Genomic DNA, 21,706 nt, shown 5'->3' on the forward strand with positions numbered 1-21,706 from the left:
GTGGCTGTGTGGTGCTTAGTTGCAGGCTGGGGTTAAACCATAACATGCAGTAAAATAAAGATATTATCCCAAATGGGTTCCAATTAATTTGCTTTTCTTGAAAATGAACGTAGTTACATTAAAGAAAAATAACCCCCCCTTGTCTGTGTTTGTGTATCTGGTATTTAAAAAACAATGCCAAAGGAGTTTATTTATTGTGCTGCCCAAAATGTCTAAGAAGAGTACATTTCTGCTTCAGAGCAAATGTTAATTATATTTCACGTTTTCCTGTGACAAAGATATAAAAAGTTTGATTTAGCCTTTTAAAAACCTCAGCGTTTCGTGCCAGAAATTGCTGGTTAATTAAACTTCAGATTTCTGTGCTACATATGAGAATGCTTGGCTTGTAAAATGATTCCATCATGTAAGAGCCTTAACTGCAGTGAACAACAAATTCAGAGGCTTGTTATGTCAGAAAGGAGGAGGAGGAACTTCTGTTTAGGTCTTGCCTTCAGAGGGAAAGGAAACACTGATAGTATCCCTGTAACCTTGCACTGATGAGCAGGCACCACATTGCTTTGGAAAGATTCATATTTGAGATCTGATGACTAAGTGGTGGTGGGCACAGCTGCTTTAAAATCAGAGATAAAGGAAAGAAGGAAAACAAATCCAGAATTGCTATGAGAAAATCTTGCTGACATGTAATGCTGTCAGAGCATTTATAAAGAGCAGAAACCCTATTCAGTGTCAATCAGGTACGTGCTATATTGAATGAAATCTTTATTATTGTAAATGTTGCCAATGGTCTGCAATTGATATTCTCTGATTTATTAAAAATAGTCTCTGTGAGAGAAATTAGATAATTATCGAGAGTATTAATTTTGGTTCCAGTGTAAATTTGTTCTTAAAGTCTCTCAGTTTATGCAGATTAAGTGATCTTCCAGTAGGCTTGGGGTTTTTAAATATTTGTGGATACAGAGAAAATGATGGAAGTTTGCTATATTTTAGGTCTTTGGCTTAAGAATCTTATTAGAATAGGATTGTTGCACTGAGAGCAGAAGGAGTGTTTTGGAACATACATTAGGAAATTGGTGTTTAAAGGTTTTTGGGAAATTCCACAGATAAATATACTAATAAAAGGTAAATGCCTCTTCTAAGCATCATAGCAATTGGTATAACCTGATCCAAACCAAATTTGGGTTACTGAAGGTCTCCTGACTTGACTTTTGAAATTCCAAATCTCTCACTGATAAATGTCTCAGGTTTTGTTTTTACAGTTCTGAAGTAGTTTCCCATTGAAGTTGGTGATATAGATTTACACTCCTTTAATAAGATCTTCAGCTTTTAGAAGAATCCTCCTAATTAGACAATGAGATCCAAGCCTGTTTTTTAAGTTTTCTTTTGGCACTGCTAAAAGGTTTATTTAACTAAACTAAAGATTGGACACCACATGTGTAAATCTTCATCAAACCCATCAGAACCTTTGCCTGAATGCTCGTAAAAGACTTTTGGCTAGCAATGGCAAGAATGATCTGTTCTTTAATCCTGGATGCTTTATAATCAAGGTTTTATTAGAGAAAATAAATTTCAGCCTGGAGAGAGGATGGGATAAACTTCAAATTGTGCTGTTTATACCCTGGAATGATTGGTAAATGTGCTATTTCTTTCTGGGAAAGGGTTCAGCCTTGTCATACAGAGAATGATGCACAATTACCATTTATGTGTAGAGAAAGTTTTGATATGATTATGGGTGGCATGAGAAACTGCTTTAAATATAAAGTCATTTACCATTTGCTTCTGATGTGCTCAGTGTTACCAGCAATGTTTCTTCATCCATATCCTTGCAATTCCTTGCTCATCTGTTGTCCCCACAAGAGGGGGGGAATTCTAAGACTTGTGCTTTTACTGAAGCAACAAATACATGTTGTATTTTTGATTTAAAGCTTTAGAACTTTTACTTGGTATTTGAGAACTTCATTAAGATTCTTCTTTCAGCTTGTGAACAAAGTTCAAGCACCCCTCTGTGGCTGTCTTCCTTTTTGCTTTCCTTTCTGAACTTCCCTGTACCTTTTAAAACAAGATGTAACTTGTATTTTGCAGACACAGTGACTGCAACACAGGGTTAGTGGAAGACAGCTGTAGTGTCTTCCTTGTCAGGCTGGTACCTCTGTGTGTAAGTGAACAGCTCAGCTCCCTCAGGCTTTCAAAGGAGAAATAATAAAAATTTTGGACCTGAAGGGATGGAGCAAATCTGATTCTTCTTTGCACTTTAACTCTTCAGTGCTGTAAATGAGAACCAGTAAATGGAGCTTCAGGTATTGCTGGAGAAAGTGAAAATACACATATTATTTTATATCCTTGAGAATTTTTTGTCTGATAACCTGAAAAACTTTAAATATCACAGGAAGAAAATGCTCATAGTTTTAGAGGTGTCCTTAAAATGTTGCAACTGCAGAATTGTCTTCAAGAAGTCATGCAGTGTGAGTGTCTATAATGATGTTCTGATCAAGAATGGATTAAAATATATTAATTAAAGCAACTATAAATCCAATTACTATATGATCTCTTTAAATACTCTTAGTTTTAGTCCTGGTTCTTGAATATTTATTTAAAGGTAAAAGTAGTAAAGAGTTACAGTGACAGGGGACGATGATTCAGATTTTATATCCACTATTTTACTGTGCTCTTCTTCAGCTATCTGCAGCATGTTTTTGCTAGCAGCAAGAAATTTTCACATAGAAGAGTTTGCTGGTCTATTCCTTGAGAGACAGGACATAAGAAGCTCAGCAGGCAGAAATCCCAGAATAATTTCTCAGATTTCATTTTAATAAGACTAGGAGGGCATTACAATTTTGTCTTAATTAGTATATTAGTATATTAGACAAATGTCCATCTGTGAATCATCAACAAAATTCTGATTGACTTAGCTGAAACAGGATTTTACTTACAATAAAAGGCAGGTTTTCATGCCTAGGTTAATGATGAGACAAATCCAGAACAGCTTTCTTTAAGGGACTAAAAGATATACACAAACTTTTTTTATCTGCAGATGCTGTTAAACATATCAGACCTGGGATTTCATGCAGCATTGTAAGAGTGTTTCACAGTTTGAAAGTCAGGAATAAGCAATGCCTTGGTTTCTATGCTATTTCAGTGAATTAGTGATAGTGGAGAAAAAGTAAAGGCATAACCACTCATTTATTAGGTGTAAGTCTTTTAAGTCATCAAAAATCAATTATTAAAAAAACTGCACTGAAAAAACTTTATTTTAAAGAAATCTGAATAAAATTGCAGAGATGAAGATATTTAGTCTTGAATTTGCTGTAAATGTGAAGATGCACAGAATATTAATACAATTGGAATAGTCTTTTACAGAAATTCCAGTAAGGAAATCAATTTGCTATAGCTAAAACCAGATAAGCAGCCAAAGGAGTTCTGCATTTCGTACATATTCATACATAGATTTCATTTCTATACCATTGTAGAAAAGATTGCTTATTCAAGTTTTATGACTAAAAAGGCAGAAGTTTTATACCTTCTATTTACTCTTTGGCCACCTAAATTAATCCTATAGTATGAATCATTTGCATGGCAAAGAGGCTGTCTGAAAAAAAGCCACCATAACTAACACCATTTTATTTGGGGGAGGAGAAAGTAGAATAAGTCATATTGCAAATTACTCTGAAGGAAAAAGTCCACTGCTTTTTCTTCACTCTTTAGGTCACTGAGATCTGAAAAAAAATTATTCCCTGACAACATTTCTGCAAGGAAGGTTTTCTTTTGCTGAAAACAGCTCTGGTTATCACCATTGCTTCTCAGCCTTGCAAAACAAGAGGTTATTTGAGGAGCCTGAGGCATGGCATGCTCAAGGGAAAGCCAATGTCTGCTTAGGAGCAATGAATCCTGCATTTCCTGGCATGTGCCAAACAGGAGCTCCCACCCTGTCTTTCGGAGCTATGGCAGGTCAGACCTGCCAGGGTGGTAGAGCATGAACTGCAGAAATAAATAAATGAGTTCACATAATTTGGGGATGTGTCCCATGTTTCTGCCCAACATCAGACTTGTTGCCTATAGATTGCCAGGGGGCAGGTTTTAAGGGGCAGTAATGACTCTTCTCTTTTGTCCATTGGCAAAAGGACTTTTAATCTTATCCCAGGTCTTTATGTCTGGTGGAGGACAGATGCTACCAGGGAAAGTCTGATCTTTGCTTTCATCAGAAAACAAGATAGTATCTCCCCTGAGAATGTAGGAATTTTCAATTCCTGCTCTATCCCTATTGCCTGATTTACTTGTTTTTCTTCACATATTGACTTTTTAGCCACCATCTCTTTCCTCTCAAATTTCTGCCTGGTATAAGTGCATTGCTGCAGGCTCCACTCTCTTCATGCTGCTGTATATCCTCACAGACCTGAGTGGGGAAAATGCTGTGGGAAAAGAGAATAAATGAGATGGAATTTTCAGTCTCCAATTTATTTACAATACAAGAGCTGTTGATTTATTGTAAGAGTAAATAGAAAGAACTTGATTTGAGTCGAAAAATCTCAACCTGTGCCAGCGAATGTCTATACCCTGCCAATAACAGACATAGTTCTTCAGAAACCCTACAAGCTGTGTACTGGGCAAAATGAGGTATTTTATCCATATGCTTTTTCCCTTGTTGAGGGCAGAGGATTGAGCATGGCACTCTCCTTCTCAGCAGACTAGAATGATGTGACATCTTTGATGGTGACATGGGCAGTGGGATCAGGGCCCCTTCAGCACGTTTGCTGATGACACCAAGCTCTGTGGTGCAGTCCCTGCTCTGCCCTTGTGAAAGCCCTCCTGGAGGCTGCATCCATCTCTGGGACCCTCAACATCAGGATGAAGAACATAAGATTCAGTGAATCCAGAGGAGGCCATGAAATTCATCAGAGGGCTGGAGCACATCTCATATGAGCACGGGCTGAGAGAGCTGGAGTTGTTCAGCATGGAGAAAGCTCTGGTATTTCCAGTGCCTAAAGGGGGTTCCAAGAGAGTTGGAGAGGGACTTTTTACAAGGATGTGTAGTGATAGAACAAGACAGAATGGCTTCAAATTGAAAGAGAGCAGGTTATTAGGAAGAAATTCTTTATTGTGATAGTGGTGAGCCACTGGCACAGAGAAGCTGTGAGTCATCCCTGGGAGTGTTCAAAGTCAAGTTCTATGAGATCAGGAGCAGCCTGATCTCATGGAATGTGTCCATGCCCATGGCTAGGGGGGTTGGAGCTAAGTGATGTTTAAGGTTCCTTCCAACTCAAACCATTCATAGATTCAGTTACAATTCTATGAATGCACATTTTGCAAATGACAAGAAAGAAATTGAGTGGACAAAGGCATGTGTACATCTGTTCTAGGACACTGTCATTAAGAGAGAAATGTTGATTGAAGGAATTAATTCCTTCTGGATCCAAGGAATGAGTGTATTCCATGCTATTGGGACAGAGCTATGGTGTGGCAATCAAAACAAGAATAATTTTTAAAAATTAGCTTCCTTAATTGGTATATGCTGAGAGACCCAAGTGTGCTTCAGAGGTGCTGGTTACAGATGGACACCCCAGCTCTATGGAAATCTAAATCCCTGTGCTGTTCTTCCCTGCCCTTTCTTGCATCAGAGGAGATACTTTTTGGTTTTGATAATGAAGTTCTTATTGGACAAGGGTCCTAATCTTTGTACTGACTTCTGCCATGATAGTGCTGCCGATTGAAGCATGATTACAAAATCCTCAGATAGATCCTTGTAATTATGACTAGTAAAATAGTTTCAATAGATGTAATGGTATAATAGTTTTAATAGATGTTTCTTTTCTAATGGAACACACTATAATTTTCATGCTGAAATGCAAATATTCTTTTTGATCAAGAAGTCCACACTGTACTTGGAAATAATTACATGGAGAGTAAAGGCGCTGAAATGTCTCAGTTTGCATTTGTATTCTTGAGCAGAGCAGAGGCTTTTCATTTCTGGTGTCTGAAACCCTAAGTCTATGAAACATATTTAAGAGGTGCAAAACATAGGAAGCTTAAATCCATTCTCATATTTGGTAACATTTTAATGGTCTACAAATTCAAAGGTTAAAAACTAGTAAAGTCAATCTTAACTCTAGTTTGAACTGAGATCCGAAAATATTTTTCAGTAATGGGAAGGTGAGAAGGGAGGTCAAGAGAGCAACTAACCCAGCATCCTGCTCAAAGTGGGTATTTTTTCAATCTCTCCAAAGACAGGGATTTCACAGCCTTTCTGGGTATCCTGTTCCTGCACTTACTTCTCACTGTGGAGAATTTTTCCCATGTCCTGCTGGAATTTCCCTTGCCCCTGGCATGTGACTGTGATTTCCTGACTTGTGCACTTTTCTGTAAAAAGAGTCTGGATTTCTTGTCTTTGTAACTCCAGTTACAAAACAACAAACTGGAACAAATCCAGTTCCTTTGGTGCCCCTGTGTGATATCCATTGAACTCTGAAATGTATTTATGAATGTTTAGAATAATCTAGGAGTTGTCAGTGTCCTGAGTAACTCAAAGGCTACCATAAGCTAAAGAGCTCTCATATTGCTTGTTTCAAAGTATTCTTTCCTGTGTGATTTTGAGCTGCAGCATTTTATTTAGAGTAGGTCTTGATGCCATTGAGGACAGGTTATTAATTTTGGAGGAATGGGTGCAGTATCTGAAATTTGGGCAGATAGCTGTGTTAGCATTTTGCTTCCCTATCTCTCCCCTACTTGTTGCATCCAGTCCTTCTCAGGTAATAACAAACTTGTTTACTTGCCTTCCTTCTGTTGGCAATATCTGGCACTGCTGTGTTTAATGAGTAATAAATTTGTCACAAATCCTGAACACAAGTATCATCTTACGCATCAGCAATGACTTTCCTTTGATAATCACTTTTCCAGAAGATGATTCAGTTTATTGTTGCAGTGAGTTGTGTAAAATGTAACTTAACAGAATATTAATAGAATGCTCTGCAGGATGACTGAGGATCTCTGGGGTGGTGGAATGCACATTGCTGAATCACCTCTATTAAGCCCAAAAGCAGAATGGTTGCACTTTAGTTTAAACCTAGCAGAGAAAAAGGTCATCTTGATTCTCTATTGCAAAAAATCTTTACTGAAAAAATATATAAAATGCTAAGCATGTTGCAGTGTGTGTTGATGGAAAGGTGCCTGAGAACATCTGTCACTCCCTTGCTTTTTGGAGTGTTGTATTTTTCCAGGAAAAGCTATTTATTATGTTCCCAAGCAGGCACCCTGCCCTCTCTACCTATTTTTCCCCTTTCTAAAACTAAAAAAAAACCCAAACAACCAAAGAAGTATAAAACTGAAAAAAAAATTAATTAGTTTTTTTTCCCACAAGGCTTTTAAAGAGATACTTGGTATAGATACTGTGCAATAAGTGGCTTTTGAGTTGGTTGAAATACGTCAGATGGCTTAATTATTTACCCATGTTTGACTGTGACATCTAAACCATCTTGTGCCTCATCTGGTGTGTCTTGCATGGTGACTTTCAAGATAAATTCAGCTGTTGTAGAGTTATTCAAAGACAAGAAACCTAATTTTTCTTTTTCTTTTTTTGTGGTGGAGAACATTAATTACATTCAGTCTTTCCCTACATCCTCATGGATAGTGCTGTCATCCTCTGGGACTGGAGCTAATGAAGCTGCTTTATGTCAGAAGTGAATCCTGCCTGTAGTGTCTTAGATCTGTGAATGGTAAGTGTTACTCAAGGAACCGGCCAGAATGGCTATTGTTTACTTATAATGGCATTTCAATTGTTGGATATCTTGTTAAGCTAAACTGACTTCAGTGGATTGAAACATTTGCAGGCTCCCAGGAGACTGGAGTATAAAAATAATAGACACCTGTTTTATCTGTGTCTGGTACAGATCTACTGTGGAGTTGATAGACTGCACCTAAATAATATATTTTATTGTTGAATCTTGAATTTTCAAAGTCTTTTTTTGGAGGAAGAGGGTTGTCCCTGTGTTGGAACAGGAGTTCACTTTAGGAAGTAGTTAATTTCTGTTTAATGAGTAGTGTTTAAGATATGAGGACATTATACCAGGATGGAACAAATTTATTAGCCTATTGCACTACTTATTGTAATCCTTGTATTGTGAGGTTGTGCTTCCTTCTGAGGTGTTAGTGGAGTTTGTTTTCTCGAGTCTCAGATCTTGAGATCTGTTTCCCTAAGTCTTGAGTTCTTCTTTAAGACACACAACTTCACAGTCCAGCAGCCAATTTTTAGGACCTTCTGAGCAATAATACATAATTTCAGCAGTTTCACTTTATTTGTGAGGCTCTGGGCTTCCCATTTTAAATCCTCTGGGTGTAAAGAAATGTGACCAATGTGATCTCATGTAGATCCATAGTCTACTGTGTCTGGACTGGTTCTGCTACCCAAGTTAATAATCTCAGGTCAATACTGTTATTTTTTCACTACATTATAGGCTGCTGAAGACCATGAGTGCAGTTTTCTTTAACCTGCAGGACCCCAGAGTCTCCTTCTCTTGTAAATAAGTTATGAGCAGTATGTTTTTCAGGAAGGCTGTACTGACTTCTTATGCTTCTGTGAACTCCTACCCCAAAAAAACTTCACTCTTGCTTCTGGTAACTTCTGTGTATGTTTCTAAATATTGTGTGTTGCCCTTTGGAGACAGTATCTCCTTCTGCTGAGCAGGCAGGTATCCTGCACACACAGATTAGTGGATTTCCTCTCCAGAAAAACTCAAATCTCAGCTGCTTTCTGTTCATAAAATTTCGTTCTCTCTGCTTCCACAGTGTGCATTTATTTGCTAAATGCTGAGGGAAACTACACGATCTTTGCCCACTTGTAGTAACCCTTGAAAGTAATCCTATTTTTTTTTTTTTGCTTCATCATTTGCTTCTAAAAAATTACCCACCCCACAACCTGGGAGTGAAAGCACCTTTGGGTTTACCAGTGTTTTTTTTTTTCAGTAAAATTTGCACAATGCCTGGTTTTTCCTGGAGGAGGCTGTGAAGCATCTGCTGGGGGCAGATGAAGTGTGTAGGTTGTGTGAGGAGTGAGGTCAGAAACCCCTGCTTTGACTGCCCTGGAGTTCCAGTCCAAGAACTGCTGGACACAAACAGCTGCTGAGATATCTCATTTTCCTGTTTCCCACAAAGGAAAAAACAGCAGCTGGGTCTAAAGAGCTTGAGCTGATTTAAATGAGTTTCTGGTTATTTCTACACGTATCTTCAGTTTCATTGCCAGAGTGAGGAGGAAGGAAGGATTCTCAGCTATCCATTTTAGTCAAAAGGACTTTTTCTTACATTTTTTGTTAATGCTTCTACTCTCAGTCCTCACCCTAGAGGAGAAAAACATATCAATGTCCCATGGTGGCATACTAGAAATGCCATTGGGCTGAGAACTTTGGGGACAGGGAGGTTGCTGATACTTCAACAAACCCATGCTTGAATCTTCCTCATCTTGCTTTATGGTCATGTGAGGCAGAAAAAGGTAAGAACATTTAGCATCCATACCTTGACCACTAGTGGAATAGCAAAGCTGTGGGTGAATGTTTCGTTAACCTGTGGTTTCTCATGTTAGGATCTTAATACCATATGTAAAAGTACATCATAAAAATATCAGTTCAGGGGGCTGAAACTTGCTTTTTTGGATACAGAATTGTTTTGAATTTCAAACTAGGTCTGTCTTCAGAGCCGGAATGAATTGCAGATGAAACTCTTAGTGAAGAATAAAAAAACAATGTTTTTAAATGCTACAGTAAAATAATGCTTCTAGGACAGGCATCTGTCTCAGGAGGATAATTTTGGTGGGCTTTTTTTTTCTTTTCAAAATTCTTTTCTCTCTTAAATAATTTGTATATGCTTAAACCTGGCAAAGAGTATTCACTGTGGGAAATTTAAGGTCTTTGTTTTGACAGCTGAGTCAGATGGGAGAAAGGACAGTGGGCAGTTGAGATGGGGATGGAGAGTTGCAGGGAATTATAAAATTTCTGTACCTTATGAAATCACTGGAGTTTTGTTGTCAGCTTTGGAAATATCTGCATTTTATGACTTCTGCTTTTCTAATGGCTCTGTTCAGAGGTGCCGTATCCAGGGACCTCTCAGTGATGAAGTTGCTGTGCTTGCTGACATCCACTACCTGTCTTCCTCCCCTTTGTAGAGGGATGTGCAGTGGAGTTCTGGATTTGGAAGGTATAGGGAATATGCATGTGAGTGTGTTTATGTGTTTGTGTGTTTGTTTTCAAAATCCCTGCTGTTACATGTTTGTGACGGAAAAGGGAAGCACCCTGGAGTACAAGGCTGAAGACTGTAGTGCAGTTAACAGCAGGAGGTGGTGAGCTGCTATAAAGAGAATTGATTTCTCCTCCATAGGTGTGGGCCTTGGGATAATTTTATCTCTGATAGAGAGCAGATTTACCCTGGTAACCAACTCTAAACTCCTGTTTAGATCCAAGTTGTCACCTTCATCTTTGTTTCAGGCAGGCCTCCAATAGTTTTTCTTCTTAAAATTATTATTATTTTTTAAGGAAGTCTGAACTCAATGCATGTTTTGGCCTTTATTTTTAAGGATATTCTAGACAGCTTTCTTTTTTTTTAAAGGTAGTAAATCTGTACATTGACTATTTAAGTGCATTTGGTATGTAATCTGTTTTAATGAGACTTTTTATGTTTTCTGGTTTACTGGTTCCTTTTTTCTTTTATAGAGAAGACTTAATGCAGAGCTTTCTTACTTTTTAATTTTTTTTTATTCTTTATCATTTTAGGATGATTATTTAAACAGCACTCTTCAATCCTGCTTCAAAATGTCCCTGTGCACATCTTCTCACAAGGACTTTTCTCAGTTGCTGCCACTTCAGGATATTGGATGCAATAAAACAGAAATTAAAAATTCACCTGCTGGTGTCATCTCTCCAGCTCCTTACAGCTGCAATCAGTCCACGCTGACAGCAGAGCACAGCCCAGTCTACATCCCCTCATCTTACATGGAGAGCAGGCACGAGTATTCCACGATGGCATTCTGCAGCCCTGCTATGGTGAACTACAACATTGCCAGCAATTTTGGGGACCCAGAGGCGGTGGCTGCAAGGCAAACCTCCAGCCCCGGTGCTCTGTGGTCGGCTCCTGGCCACCTGTCCCCTCTGTCCCTGCACTGCCAGTCCTCCCTGCTGTATGCAGAGCAGCCCAAGAGCCTGTGGTGTGAGGCACGACCCATGGAGCCAGTGCTGCCCGGGAGCAGGTCAGTGCTGCTGCTGCTGCTGCTGCTTTAAAACTTGGCTGCATATTAGTTACAGCTCCCTTTGCTCAGGTCTTTTCTTGTGCATTTGAATTCTATGCGTTGTTCCCTCTGAAAAACAAAACTATGCCAAAAAAACTCCACTAGACACCAGATCAGTCTCTCTGTGTGTGTGTGTGTTGCTTGTTTATTTATTTATTTGTTTTTCATGTAACTTCTGAAATGAGGGTTTTTTTAACGCCTCCTTAGAGTGCTATACACCAACACAGAGCATTACAAACACCTGCAGCCTGTGAACAATTTACATTGCATAAACAAAGTTCAAGACTGCTAGGTATTATTTTGTGTAATAAAATTAATTATGCTTTGGCAGATTAAGTCCTTTGAGTGAAAGAAGTAAAGATTCATTGTTTTTACCTTTTCATACAATATTGTTTGAACTCATTTTAACCGAGATTATATTTTTTACTGCTTCTAATAGATGTGAAGGCTTTTTGTTAACTTGAAATTCAAGGGAAATGTGTTTTTTGCTTTTTGGTTTTAGTATAAGCAGTCACACAGCAGCATGCATCACGTTAAAAGGAAGCTGATGCTAAAAAAGCCTGACTTTGTTTCTTGCTGCCGTTCACAACTGACTTTGTAAAGTTGTTGTGAAGAGCAGAGTCACAGGCTAAATTTTCAGCTGACATGAAACTGTTTGCAAAAACAGGTTCTTGTTCTGCACATTTACTCATATTGCAAACCCTAATCAGTGTCTGGATCATCAGCTGATGAAATTGCTCTGTTCATGGGCACAACTTGTTGGATGCTCAGGGTGTGCAGGTGCTGCTCCTGCTTCAGCAGCTGTATGTTTATTCATAGGCCTCGCTATTTAACTTCAGCAGTCATTTGGAGTATGAAAAATAGTGTGGCCTGGCAACAGTTTTAGTTCAATGGTTAATAAAGGATTTGTGCTATTTTTGAGACTACCCACACTCCTTCTGCAATGGGCAGGCTTTATACAGTTCTGGAGTGCAAATATGCTTTCAGTGTAGGTGTGTGGATTGGGAAAGACACTTTGGGTAGCACTTACATAGAGAATTCCCCAAGCAGCTTTGATGTGAACAGGGGTAACACCCAAACTCTTTCCACTTTGGTTAGGGTTCCAAAAGTTTGACAGCCCTGGGAAGGTTAGTATTTGAAGCTGTCCATATGTTGGGACAGCAGGTGGAATAACCCAGGAGCAAGAGCACCCTGTCTGATGCTCTGCAGTGCCCTCTCTACAGCAGACAGAAGGGAAGCTGAACCTGTCCCACTGGAGTTTAAATAAATAAGCCATCAAAGCTATTTGTATGTATATATATAAGGACTATTACTCATGCAGCTGATGATGACCTAACTTAAACAGAAATCAAGAAAATCTGGAGTATAGCCTCTTTTTCACAGAATGGTTTGAACTGACAGGTGTTCTAAAAGACCATCTAGCTCCAACCCTTCTGCCATGGACTGGGACACCTTCCCCTAGACTAGTTGCTCAGAGTAGGAGGAGGACCACGAGAAAAATCAGTGACTTATTATTTTAAGAGAAGTCTTAATTCTTTTTTGGAAAGGTAGTATCTCTATATGGAAACCATGATCATAAAATAGAGAGGAGTGCTTGGTTCCTCAGTAGCTGACAGGGTACATCCCCTATTTTCCTGCATCCTTTGGTGCAGGAGCATTGTGGGCATCCATCCAGGCACTTCCAGCTCACCTGCAGGACCTGGCAGCTCATTCCTCTGCTGAGCATCCCGGGGTGCCCCAGTCCTCCAGCAGCTGGGATGTGGGGCTGCCCTCTCTGCATTGCCCTGTGTGTGGAAACGCTGCTGGAGCAGCAGAGTCCTGGGGTATGGGATGTTCACCTGGAAGCCCTGACTGTTTGCAGTGTCTGTTGTCCTCACAGACATTGGTGACAAACTGGTGAGGTTTGAGCCTCCAGGTGTGAGGCTGCAGCTGTCAGCTCTGATGTTGCTTGGCCTGCAGGAGGAATTTGTTCCAGATGGTTCTGCTGTTTGCCACAAGTCTGAGGATGCATTGCAGCTTGCATGTGTACAGGGTGGCTGTTGTTAAACTTTTAAGCAAGGAAAGAAAAAAGTGCTTTTTAAAAACACTTGTCATGACTGGGAGGTATAAACCGACTGAGATGTTACATCACTGAGATGTTACAGTGTGTGTTTTTTCTTTATTTTCATCCATAACCACAGTGCTTTATCAAGGGCAAGAAATATTGCTCTCCATAGCATATCAATCAGTCACAGAGAGGCTCTCCAGCTGATTTTGAACCTCTTCTGACCCTCACAATTGGATAATGATTCCCAAGTAAAGCTTAAAAATATACTTTTACTATTGTGAAATTACACCAAATTACTTTAGCTTCCAAATACAGGGGAATAGGAAGGAATAGGAATGTTTTCCCCTCCTTGCATTAGCAGCATTTTAGGCATGTGTGATACAGCCCCTTTACTCTTGGGGAGAGTTCTTCCCCACTAGTCTTCCCAGCATAGCAGAGAGGGAAATAACTCAGTGATTCACCAACCCATTAACAAGGTGTGTGTGTGTAATCAAAGACTGAGCTTGTTAAATACTTAAACACTCCTCTGCCCTGCTGTATATGAATGAATTAACATTTTTAAAAAGTCTCTCAGTAACTTAATTGTACAACAAATACCTTAATTTTTCTGTTTTGAAATTTGCTCCAAGAAGCACCTTTTCCCCCTTTCCAATTTTTTACCACGAAATTGGAGCACGTTCTCCTCAAAAACTTATGAACTTGATGATTTTCAGTTGGCATGTGGGTATGTTTGTCTTTTCCTCCTGTCATGAAACCAGCACAAAATCTACTTTTAATATATCAGTTAAAGCCCCTTTGACAGCACTTTTAAGCATGTTTCCACATTCTGTTTAAACTTGCCCTTGTTCTGTAGGAGTCATAAACCATGCCACCTGCTGTCTTATCCCAACTGATTTTTCTTCTCCTCTCTAATCCTTCTGGAAGGTGGGACGAGGAAAATTCTAGAGTTCCTAAGTTGTGCCTCTATGCTTAAGTTTATACCTATAAATTGACTATACACCATTCCTCTTCTCAAACTCTGAGCTGCTCAGAGTTTGCACATGGCACTATTTTCTCTCTGTCTAGAAATTGTATTGACCCTGAAAGCAAAATGTGCAAAACCCACCAAGAAAATGAGGTCCAGATAAAAAGGATACAATGGATGTATTTGCTACACCTAAACCCAGCATTACAGATAATCTAAGTTCTTTTCCTCTTGTGTTTGTTTACAGTATCTTGGTGTCAGGAATTGACTGTTTTTTTCATGGTTTTTCCTGTTTTAATTTTAATCCAGTCATGAAGAATAGTTCCTGTATGTTGGAGTTATTTGCAACACTTCACGCATATCTATATCTTACTAATTTATATAGAGCAACAATTTTTTTAACATATGGAAGTATTTTATTAATTGTGCTGCTTCTTTTTGTTCAGCATTAGGGTGATTAGCATGGGCTGTCACCTTGAACAGAAAACTTTGTCTGACATCATGAGCTGATCTTGTAGGCTGAGATTCACACCTCAGTTATTTGTCTCCAGAATGTCATTGAATGAGAAAAGTAAAGGATGAAATACTTGACAATGGATGTATGTTGTAATTTTGCCTTGTTAACAGGACAAAGCAACTGCAGCTCTGTTCATTGTAGCATTTATTATGTCAGTCTGAGCTCTCTGAGCTCTTCTTTTCCATGTGAAACTTCCAAAAGGCAAAATCCACTTGGTTCACAAATTCCTAGATTTGCACATTTCCAGTAAATCTTCAAGACCCATCAGCATTCCATGTGATTTTCCCAGGGTTCATGTGATTGATACAGCAGCAGTCCAGTTTTATGCCTAAATCTTTCTAGCATGTCATCACTGGGATTTGACTACATGCTTTAAATTATCTTGTCAGAAAAGACTTAGCAGTGTCTCACACTATCCTTGTTCAGGAACATGAGGACTCTATAGAGAGAGAGAATAGAAGACAATGGAAAATTATGAAACCGTTTGCAGTGCAGTTTAAATTTTTCCTCTTTTATAGCGTATGTTTTTATTTTCTATCAGAGAAACATTAAAAAGAAAAACGAATGGCAATGACTGTACAAGCCCAATTGCAAATAATCCTGGCTCAAAAAAGGATGCCCACTTCTGTGCAGTCTGCAGTGACTATGCTTCAGGATACCACTATGGGGTCTGGTCCTGTGAAGGCTGCAAAGCTTTTTTTAAAAGAAGCATTCAAGGTAGGACAAACAGGTTTTGATTATTTTGCTAAAGTAAATTGTTTCATGTGACCAGGGGCTGCAGCAGTTGACCTATTAATGAGCTAGTCTGAAATCCTGGTGTCTGGTGCTTCGTGCTGAAAATAGAGCAACACATGATTTGACTGTTTTATCTCTTGGCTCTGATGTTATCAAGATCTGGAAACATTACAGAGTGAGCAATTGATTTCTTTAGAGAAGAGGTGGAATGCACAGCACAGGGAGGCCCTGCAGCACAGGGCTGGGTGGGATGGCACTGCAGACCTGTGAACCTGATGGGAGTTCATGGCCCAGCTTAGTTGCAGTAATTGAGAATTAGCTGCCACAGACTCAGTAAGAGCAGGCAATTATCTGGGGACTTTGCTTGCTTGGAGCTCTTCTTGACAAGAGTCTATTGCCTGGAGCAGTTGAGTCATAATGCATAATATCTACACACTATGGAGGATGGAAAAATATGTGCAACATTTATCAGGTACTGAGCTGATTATTGTTAATGCTCAGCCCTCCACCCCTCAGAGACTGCACTGCAGTACCTCTGACTCTGCCACATCTCTCTAAGACTTCCACTTCCATGTTTAAATTCTTAAATATTTGGTATTTAGCTCAGGTTTGCTGTGTGGCTGCAGTGTGAAGGGAATGTGGGGCTCCACGTTTGCTGTCCCAGCCCGTGGAAGTCACTTAGGCACTGTGCTGCAGCTTTGGGACACTTTGATTCTTTAACCTTGGCCTAATTATCCTGATCTTTGGCCTCCTCTGGGATCTTTTGGTGGAAAATCATTTCTATTGACATTGGCTGCTACACATGGATACCAATGCAGAAAATCCTGTTGCTGTTTGATCTTTAATGTTCCTCTTCTGCCTACAGAGCCTTTAGCAATCTTCAGATATTTTGTTTTTACTCAATAGTCAAAGATGGTGCCGCTAAGAGAATCAAATTTAATTCAGAACTTGTTTTGCCTTTTCAATTCATTGTGCAAATTCTGCACAGGTGAATAGCAATTTCTACAAGCTCGTGCAAGTACTTTTGATTTCTAAAATAATTGAAGAGAGCTTTGTGTCCAGCTTGTTACAAATGGAAACTGAATTTGATCTCAAGGAGTTTTCTGTCAAGTAAATGTTTTGCCTGCTCTGTGTTGCTCACATGCACTTGGGGCCACCAGCAAGTTACCCACTGTGGTCTTTTGTACACCTCAGTGTACCCTGTCAGGTAATGGTGTTTGTAATTCAAATGAAAGAATAAAAAAAGGCAAACAGAAGAAAGCCAGTTCTTAGCATAAAACACTATCAAGCACTCAGTTGCAATGGTTGTTATGCAGGATATTGTGTATTAAAATGAAAGACTTTGGGCCTGCTGTAGACCAAAATGTCAGGCTTGTTAATGAAATTAAAATTAGAAGTATGACTGAGCAACTGTGTGTGGTCTCCTTGGCTTGTCTGAGTTTGTAGTGTAGTCTGTTTGTCCCACATTGCTGAACATCTGCCTGCAAGTTAAATTGTCCCAAGGTCACAAGAGTTTTAAATCACTTTATACTCCTGTGTGCAACAGGGAGCTTCCTCCTCCTCTCCCTCCATGCTGTGTGAAGAGTGATAAACAGTAATTTGTTTTTCAGTCCTATCTGCCAGTAGGAAATGGGATAAACTGTAACATTATCTCTTCTTTTAAATATTGTCAGTTCAAAAATTCAAGGTTAAAATAATTCTAATTTTGTATGGCAATAGTCACAATGGTTCAGTTAAATAATTACTCTTGGGGACTTGAACTCTTGGATTTACACCAAGTGAAAAAAAATCACTCTAGTAACTGTATTTTTGCCTGATCTTATTCTTGGTTGGGGAAAAGAAACCCCAAACCAACTTAAAAAGCAGCCTGGGAGAAAATATATTAAGAAAAGTAAATGAGTGAATATTTTCTGCATCCTCTGGTAATTGCTGTGAGAGACAGTTCCACTATTTGGCAGGAGATGATTCAACTGTATTTACACCAGGAGTGTATCTAAGTCCAATTTACAGTAATAAACCTTTGGACCAGATTATTGATTAATGAAATACAGTAACATAAAGGGGTCTGGGTGGGAATGAGGTGATATGGGAAAGAATAAGAAGAGAGCAAAAGAGGCTGCAGTGAAAACTGAAGAAATAAGATAAACATTTGTCCAGAATATCTGAAACTTACACCCTCTACTTGTGCTTTTCTTTGTAGTTGCAAGGTGCATTATTTCATACCAATCTGCTTTCTATTTTGGTCTCTTTTTTTTTTTGTTAACTTTGGTCCAGGGTCCATCTTCCAAAGGCTTCTTCATTCCAGGAACTCACCACGTCAGAGTTCAGTAAACAGAGCTGTAGTTTACTTAAATCTTCGCAGGATTGAAGCTGCTTTTTCTAATTCTACTGAGGGAAAAAAAAAAAAATCTGGTGTCTGCCAGCTTTTAATATATACACTACCAATGTACAGTAAGAAATTGGAGGTTGGGAGCAAATTTCCACAAGACCATATGTTCCATTTTCAAAAAATTAGCTGGTTTTGGGTGCTTGGTTTTTTTGACAGTCACCATTATGAAGATGAGCAATGTTGTCTGGATAATTTTGAGATTTATAATTTATAAAATTATAATTTGATAAATTTTAATTTTTGATAATTTGTATATTTTATACATCAGGCTGTTGTATAAAATATAGGATAAGTATGCATTTTTGCATCAGTTAAATTAAGGGAGATTCGATATACACACACAAAAACGTTGAACCATTCAAAGTCAAGAACATTCCTGATTTGAGACATGACCAGGATGGTTGGAAATGTTAAATTTTCCCTTCTGTCCCCACTGCAGGACACAATGATTACATCTGCCCAGCCACCAATCAGTGCACAATCGATAAAAACCGGCGCAAGAGCTGCCAGGCGTGCCGGCTCAGGAAGTGCTACGAAGTGGGCATGATGAAATGTGGTGAGTTTGGGTTGGGAAATTATGAAATGTCTGTGTTCTTAGCTTGGGTTTTGCTGGTTTGGGGTTTTTTCTTCCCTTCAGCCAATTCTGTATCTTTTTTTCTCTTGGGATCCTAAGAAGACACAACAACTAAAGCAAGGTTTAAGCAGGTTTTGTTAAGGGGTTAACTGATTCTTAAAGCTGAAGACTTGTCATTTTCAGAAGAAAACCCGTGGGAAGGGGCAAGATGCAGGTTAAGCCTGTGAAAACCATATAAATTCTGCAGAGCTTTGGGGAGGGAAGTGACTTCCATGGCATGCAGAATGGGAAATCAGGAGCTGCTGCTTCCAGAACCTTGCAGAGCCAGTCTCTGCCCATGTGAGGTGAAGGAGCCTGTGCTGTGCTCTGCTGGCTGGATGCACTGCAGGAGCAGCAGTGTCACATCACAGCAGTCACTGACCAACCCAGCATTCCATCTCTGACAGTGGCAAGAGTGGTGCCTCAGGAGGAGTGTAGGAATGAGTCCAGCACCTACGTGGAGCTACTGCTGTCAGCTCTCAGCTTCCAAAAATTAATGGTTGGGGACATTAATAGAATGACAGGTTTTCCATTGTCTCTCTTTCTAATCCTATAAAGACTTAGTGTCTATAACATTCCCCAGCAGCTTGGCCACCCATCCTGGGAAGAGGCAGCTCTCTGGTTGCCAGGCTTTTTTGGGGGGCTTTGGTGGGGCAGTGAGGGGAAGGCAGTGGGAGGGCAGTTCCTTTTTATGAACCAGCTGTCTTCAGATGATACCCCACAGCTCTTTCACCAGAAGAAACAGTGAACAACCACTGTTTGTCACTGCACCACTCAGAATTATCCAACCTTTTCTTTTATCCCTATCTCCTACTTACAGCAATGTGACTTCAATACAGTTGATCATCTATAGATGATATTTCAAAGGTTACTTTTAAGAAAATAAATTATTTGAGAAATGTTTCAGTCTAACGTATGTTTACAGTCAAGGTTTGCTGTTTGTTATAGATTCCTCAATGTATGTAATAAAACAGGCTGGGAAAATAACCCATAAGATCACTGGAATGGACAGAAGGTCCCTCTGCTTGGCTATGATTTGCAGGCATGCATCTTGTTTCATCCAATTTAATGTAGATACCTATTTCTGTTTCAAAACTAGAGACTATTTTCATCCTCCCACGGCTTTGATCTGAAGACTGTTTGTAAAATACAACTTCTTTCATTAGGAACATTGTTTAGAATTTCAGCCTGTATTTATTGCTGAACAATTAATGTCCATTTTTTCTTGCAGCAACATTGTCTTTTAGCATAGAGGCTCCTCTTCTCTTTGTTAACGGCATGGTTTTGTTTAAGGACTGCATCATATCCCCTCACAACCTTTGTTTTAGTTGTCTAAATAAGCCAAGAAAACTTCTCCTCTTGCAAAATAGTCACCAGGGTAACTTGTCCCTGCACTGGGCAGAGATAACCCAATTTGCACCTGGATGCTGAGAATCATGGACAGCATTCTGGTGACTCTCCTCACTGCAGTACCACTGATACTTTTTTGCTGCAGGAGCTTTCCTCTGCACACAACCCAGGATCCTATTTGCCTTTTTCAAGGCCTCATCATGCTGGCAGTTCATAATCACACCATGATCTGTTATGACTGCAGCCTCCCTGTTCGTTCCTAGCTGATTACTCCCAGAGTAGAACTGAAATTTCAACTGTTCCTTGTATTATTTTAATTCTCCTGAAGTACATTTAGTTTCTTCTGCTCTATAGGAAGCTCCTGTCTTTTCCTGTGGTGATGATGCATCTCAATTTTATTGGTGTTTGTTCTTATCACCAGGAAGGAAAGTCTTACACCTGCAAATAAGACTTCTTCCAAAATCTTACTTCTAAATGGTGCCACTGTATTTTGGTCATTTTTGTGACTCAGAATTTTGCTCAAATTTTTTCCAAGGGAGGTTTCTATAAGGCCCCAGTTCTGGAATTGGAAAGGTTTGATAAATGTTGATTCCAGAATGTTTGCCTTAAATTAATCCTTTTATTCTACCTGTCCAGAAAGTTCTGGTGTGTGATTAGACCTCATAGGCACTGTGGTATTATAAGTAATAAGTTATAGTATGCACTTATGTCCTAGTCTGTCTTCCCTTGAATCTTGTCACATATTCATAAATGAGTTTTTTCTACAATAATGATTGTCTGCAGGACATTGATGACTATGCCAGACAAAAAAACCCAGACAGATATAAACTATAACTGAATAAACCCCTGTATTTTTAAATAATTAGTTTTTAAAAATAGTAGCACTACCTTGAAATTGTCGAGAATTTGAGAGTCTGAACAATTTATTTTCAGAAAAAAGAACATAAAAATTACTCAGAACTGTCTGAGTCACCTGATGATTTAAGTGGCACCTGTGAATAATGCTAATGTATGGACACATGATGACAGACATTGTAAACCAGAGAGATTTTAAGACAGTATTTCTTGCATGAAATGTAAATGCCATTTCCTGCAGACCAGAGTGATTATCTCTCAGACGTTTTCTCCCAAGAACTGTGATTTAATAAAAACTTTTTATGTAGAAAGCCATAAAAGAGAACACTTTGTTTTTAATGAAGGCTTTTCTGCATCTCTGCTCCTTTCTGAGGTCACTTAGAGAAAGGATTGGTTCACATCTGCCAAAGCCCTGGATGGACAGAATGGTTTGTGAGTGCATTTTTGCTCAGTGGAGACTTGTGTCAAGCAGAAGTGATAAAAGAAGTTCAATTACCACTTTGTAGTTTACGACACCTGTTCATAAAATCTCAGCACCATTCCCATATCTTTAAATCCTCACTTTGCATATTATCAATAGACAACTCGAGGGAAAACCTACCCACAGGTACTTGTGTGTTTAAAACATACATTTCTGTGCCTAAATGTGTTTAAGCAGTACAGACCATCTTCCATACAGTAGGAGATGGCAGAGAAATGTTGCTCCACATCTTCTTGGTCAGGAATTCTCTTGGATGTCATTGCCTTCAGAAATGTTAAGAAGTCAGCCCAACAAGCCACAAGTATTTTGGTGAAGGCTAGCTTGGGGGTGCCTTGTATTAAGGTAATATTGGATTTTCTTATGAAATATACCATCAGTGCCAAAGCAAAGCACAAGGGTTGTAGACATTGCATCTGGCAATTCCTCTGCAGGAAATCCATGTTCCCTGCTGTTCCAAACAAGGAAGCTACTGCTAAAGTTTGGCAGAAAGACTCCTAACAG

General features: G+C 39.2%; 1 protein-coding gene across 4 annotated transcripts in view; it reads left to right on the forward strand.

The window, feature by feature from the left end:
• The first annotated feature begins 454 nt into the window (after positions 1-454).
• ESR2 (estrogen receptor 2) overlaps positions 455-21,706 on the forward strand; it is a 41,299-nt gene continuing 20,047 nt past the window's right edge. The window contains exons 1-6 of one of the 4 annotated variants that reach the window (XM_088166154.1): positions 455-734; positions 7,573-7,700; positions 10,058-10,170; positions 10,743-11,215; positions 15,324-15,499; positions 18,346-18,462. In XM_088166154.1, the coding sequence (XP_088022280.1) occupies positions 10,782-11,215; positions 15,324-15,499; positions 18,346-18,462 (727 nt within the window). In that variant the 5' untranslated portion in view covers positions 455-734; positions 7,573-7,700; positions 10,058-10,170; positions 10,743-10,781. 4 annotated transcript variants of the gene reach the window in all.

The sequence above is a fragment of the Sturnus vulgaris genome, chromosome 6 (assembly GCF_052056855.1).
Source record: "Sturnus vulgaris isolate bStuVul1 chromosome 6, bStuVul1.hap1, whole genome shotgun sequence".
In the NCBI taxonomy this organism is placed as follows: Eukaryota; Metazoa; Chordata; class Aves; order Passeriformes; family Sturnidae; genus Sturnus; species Sturnus vulgaris.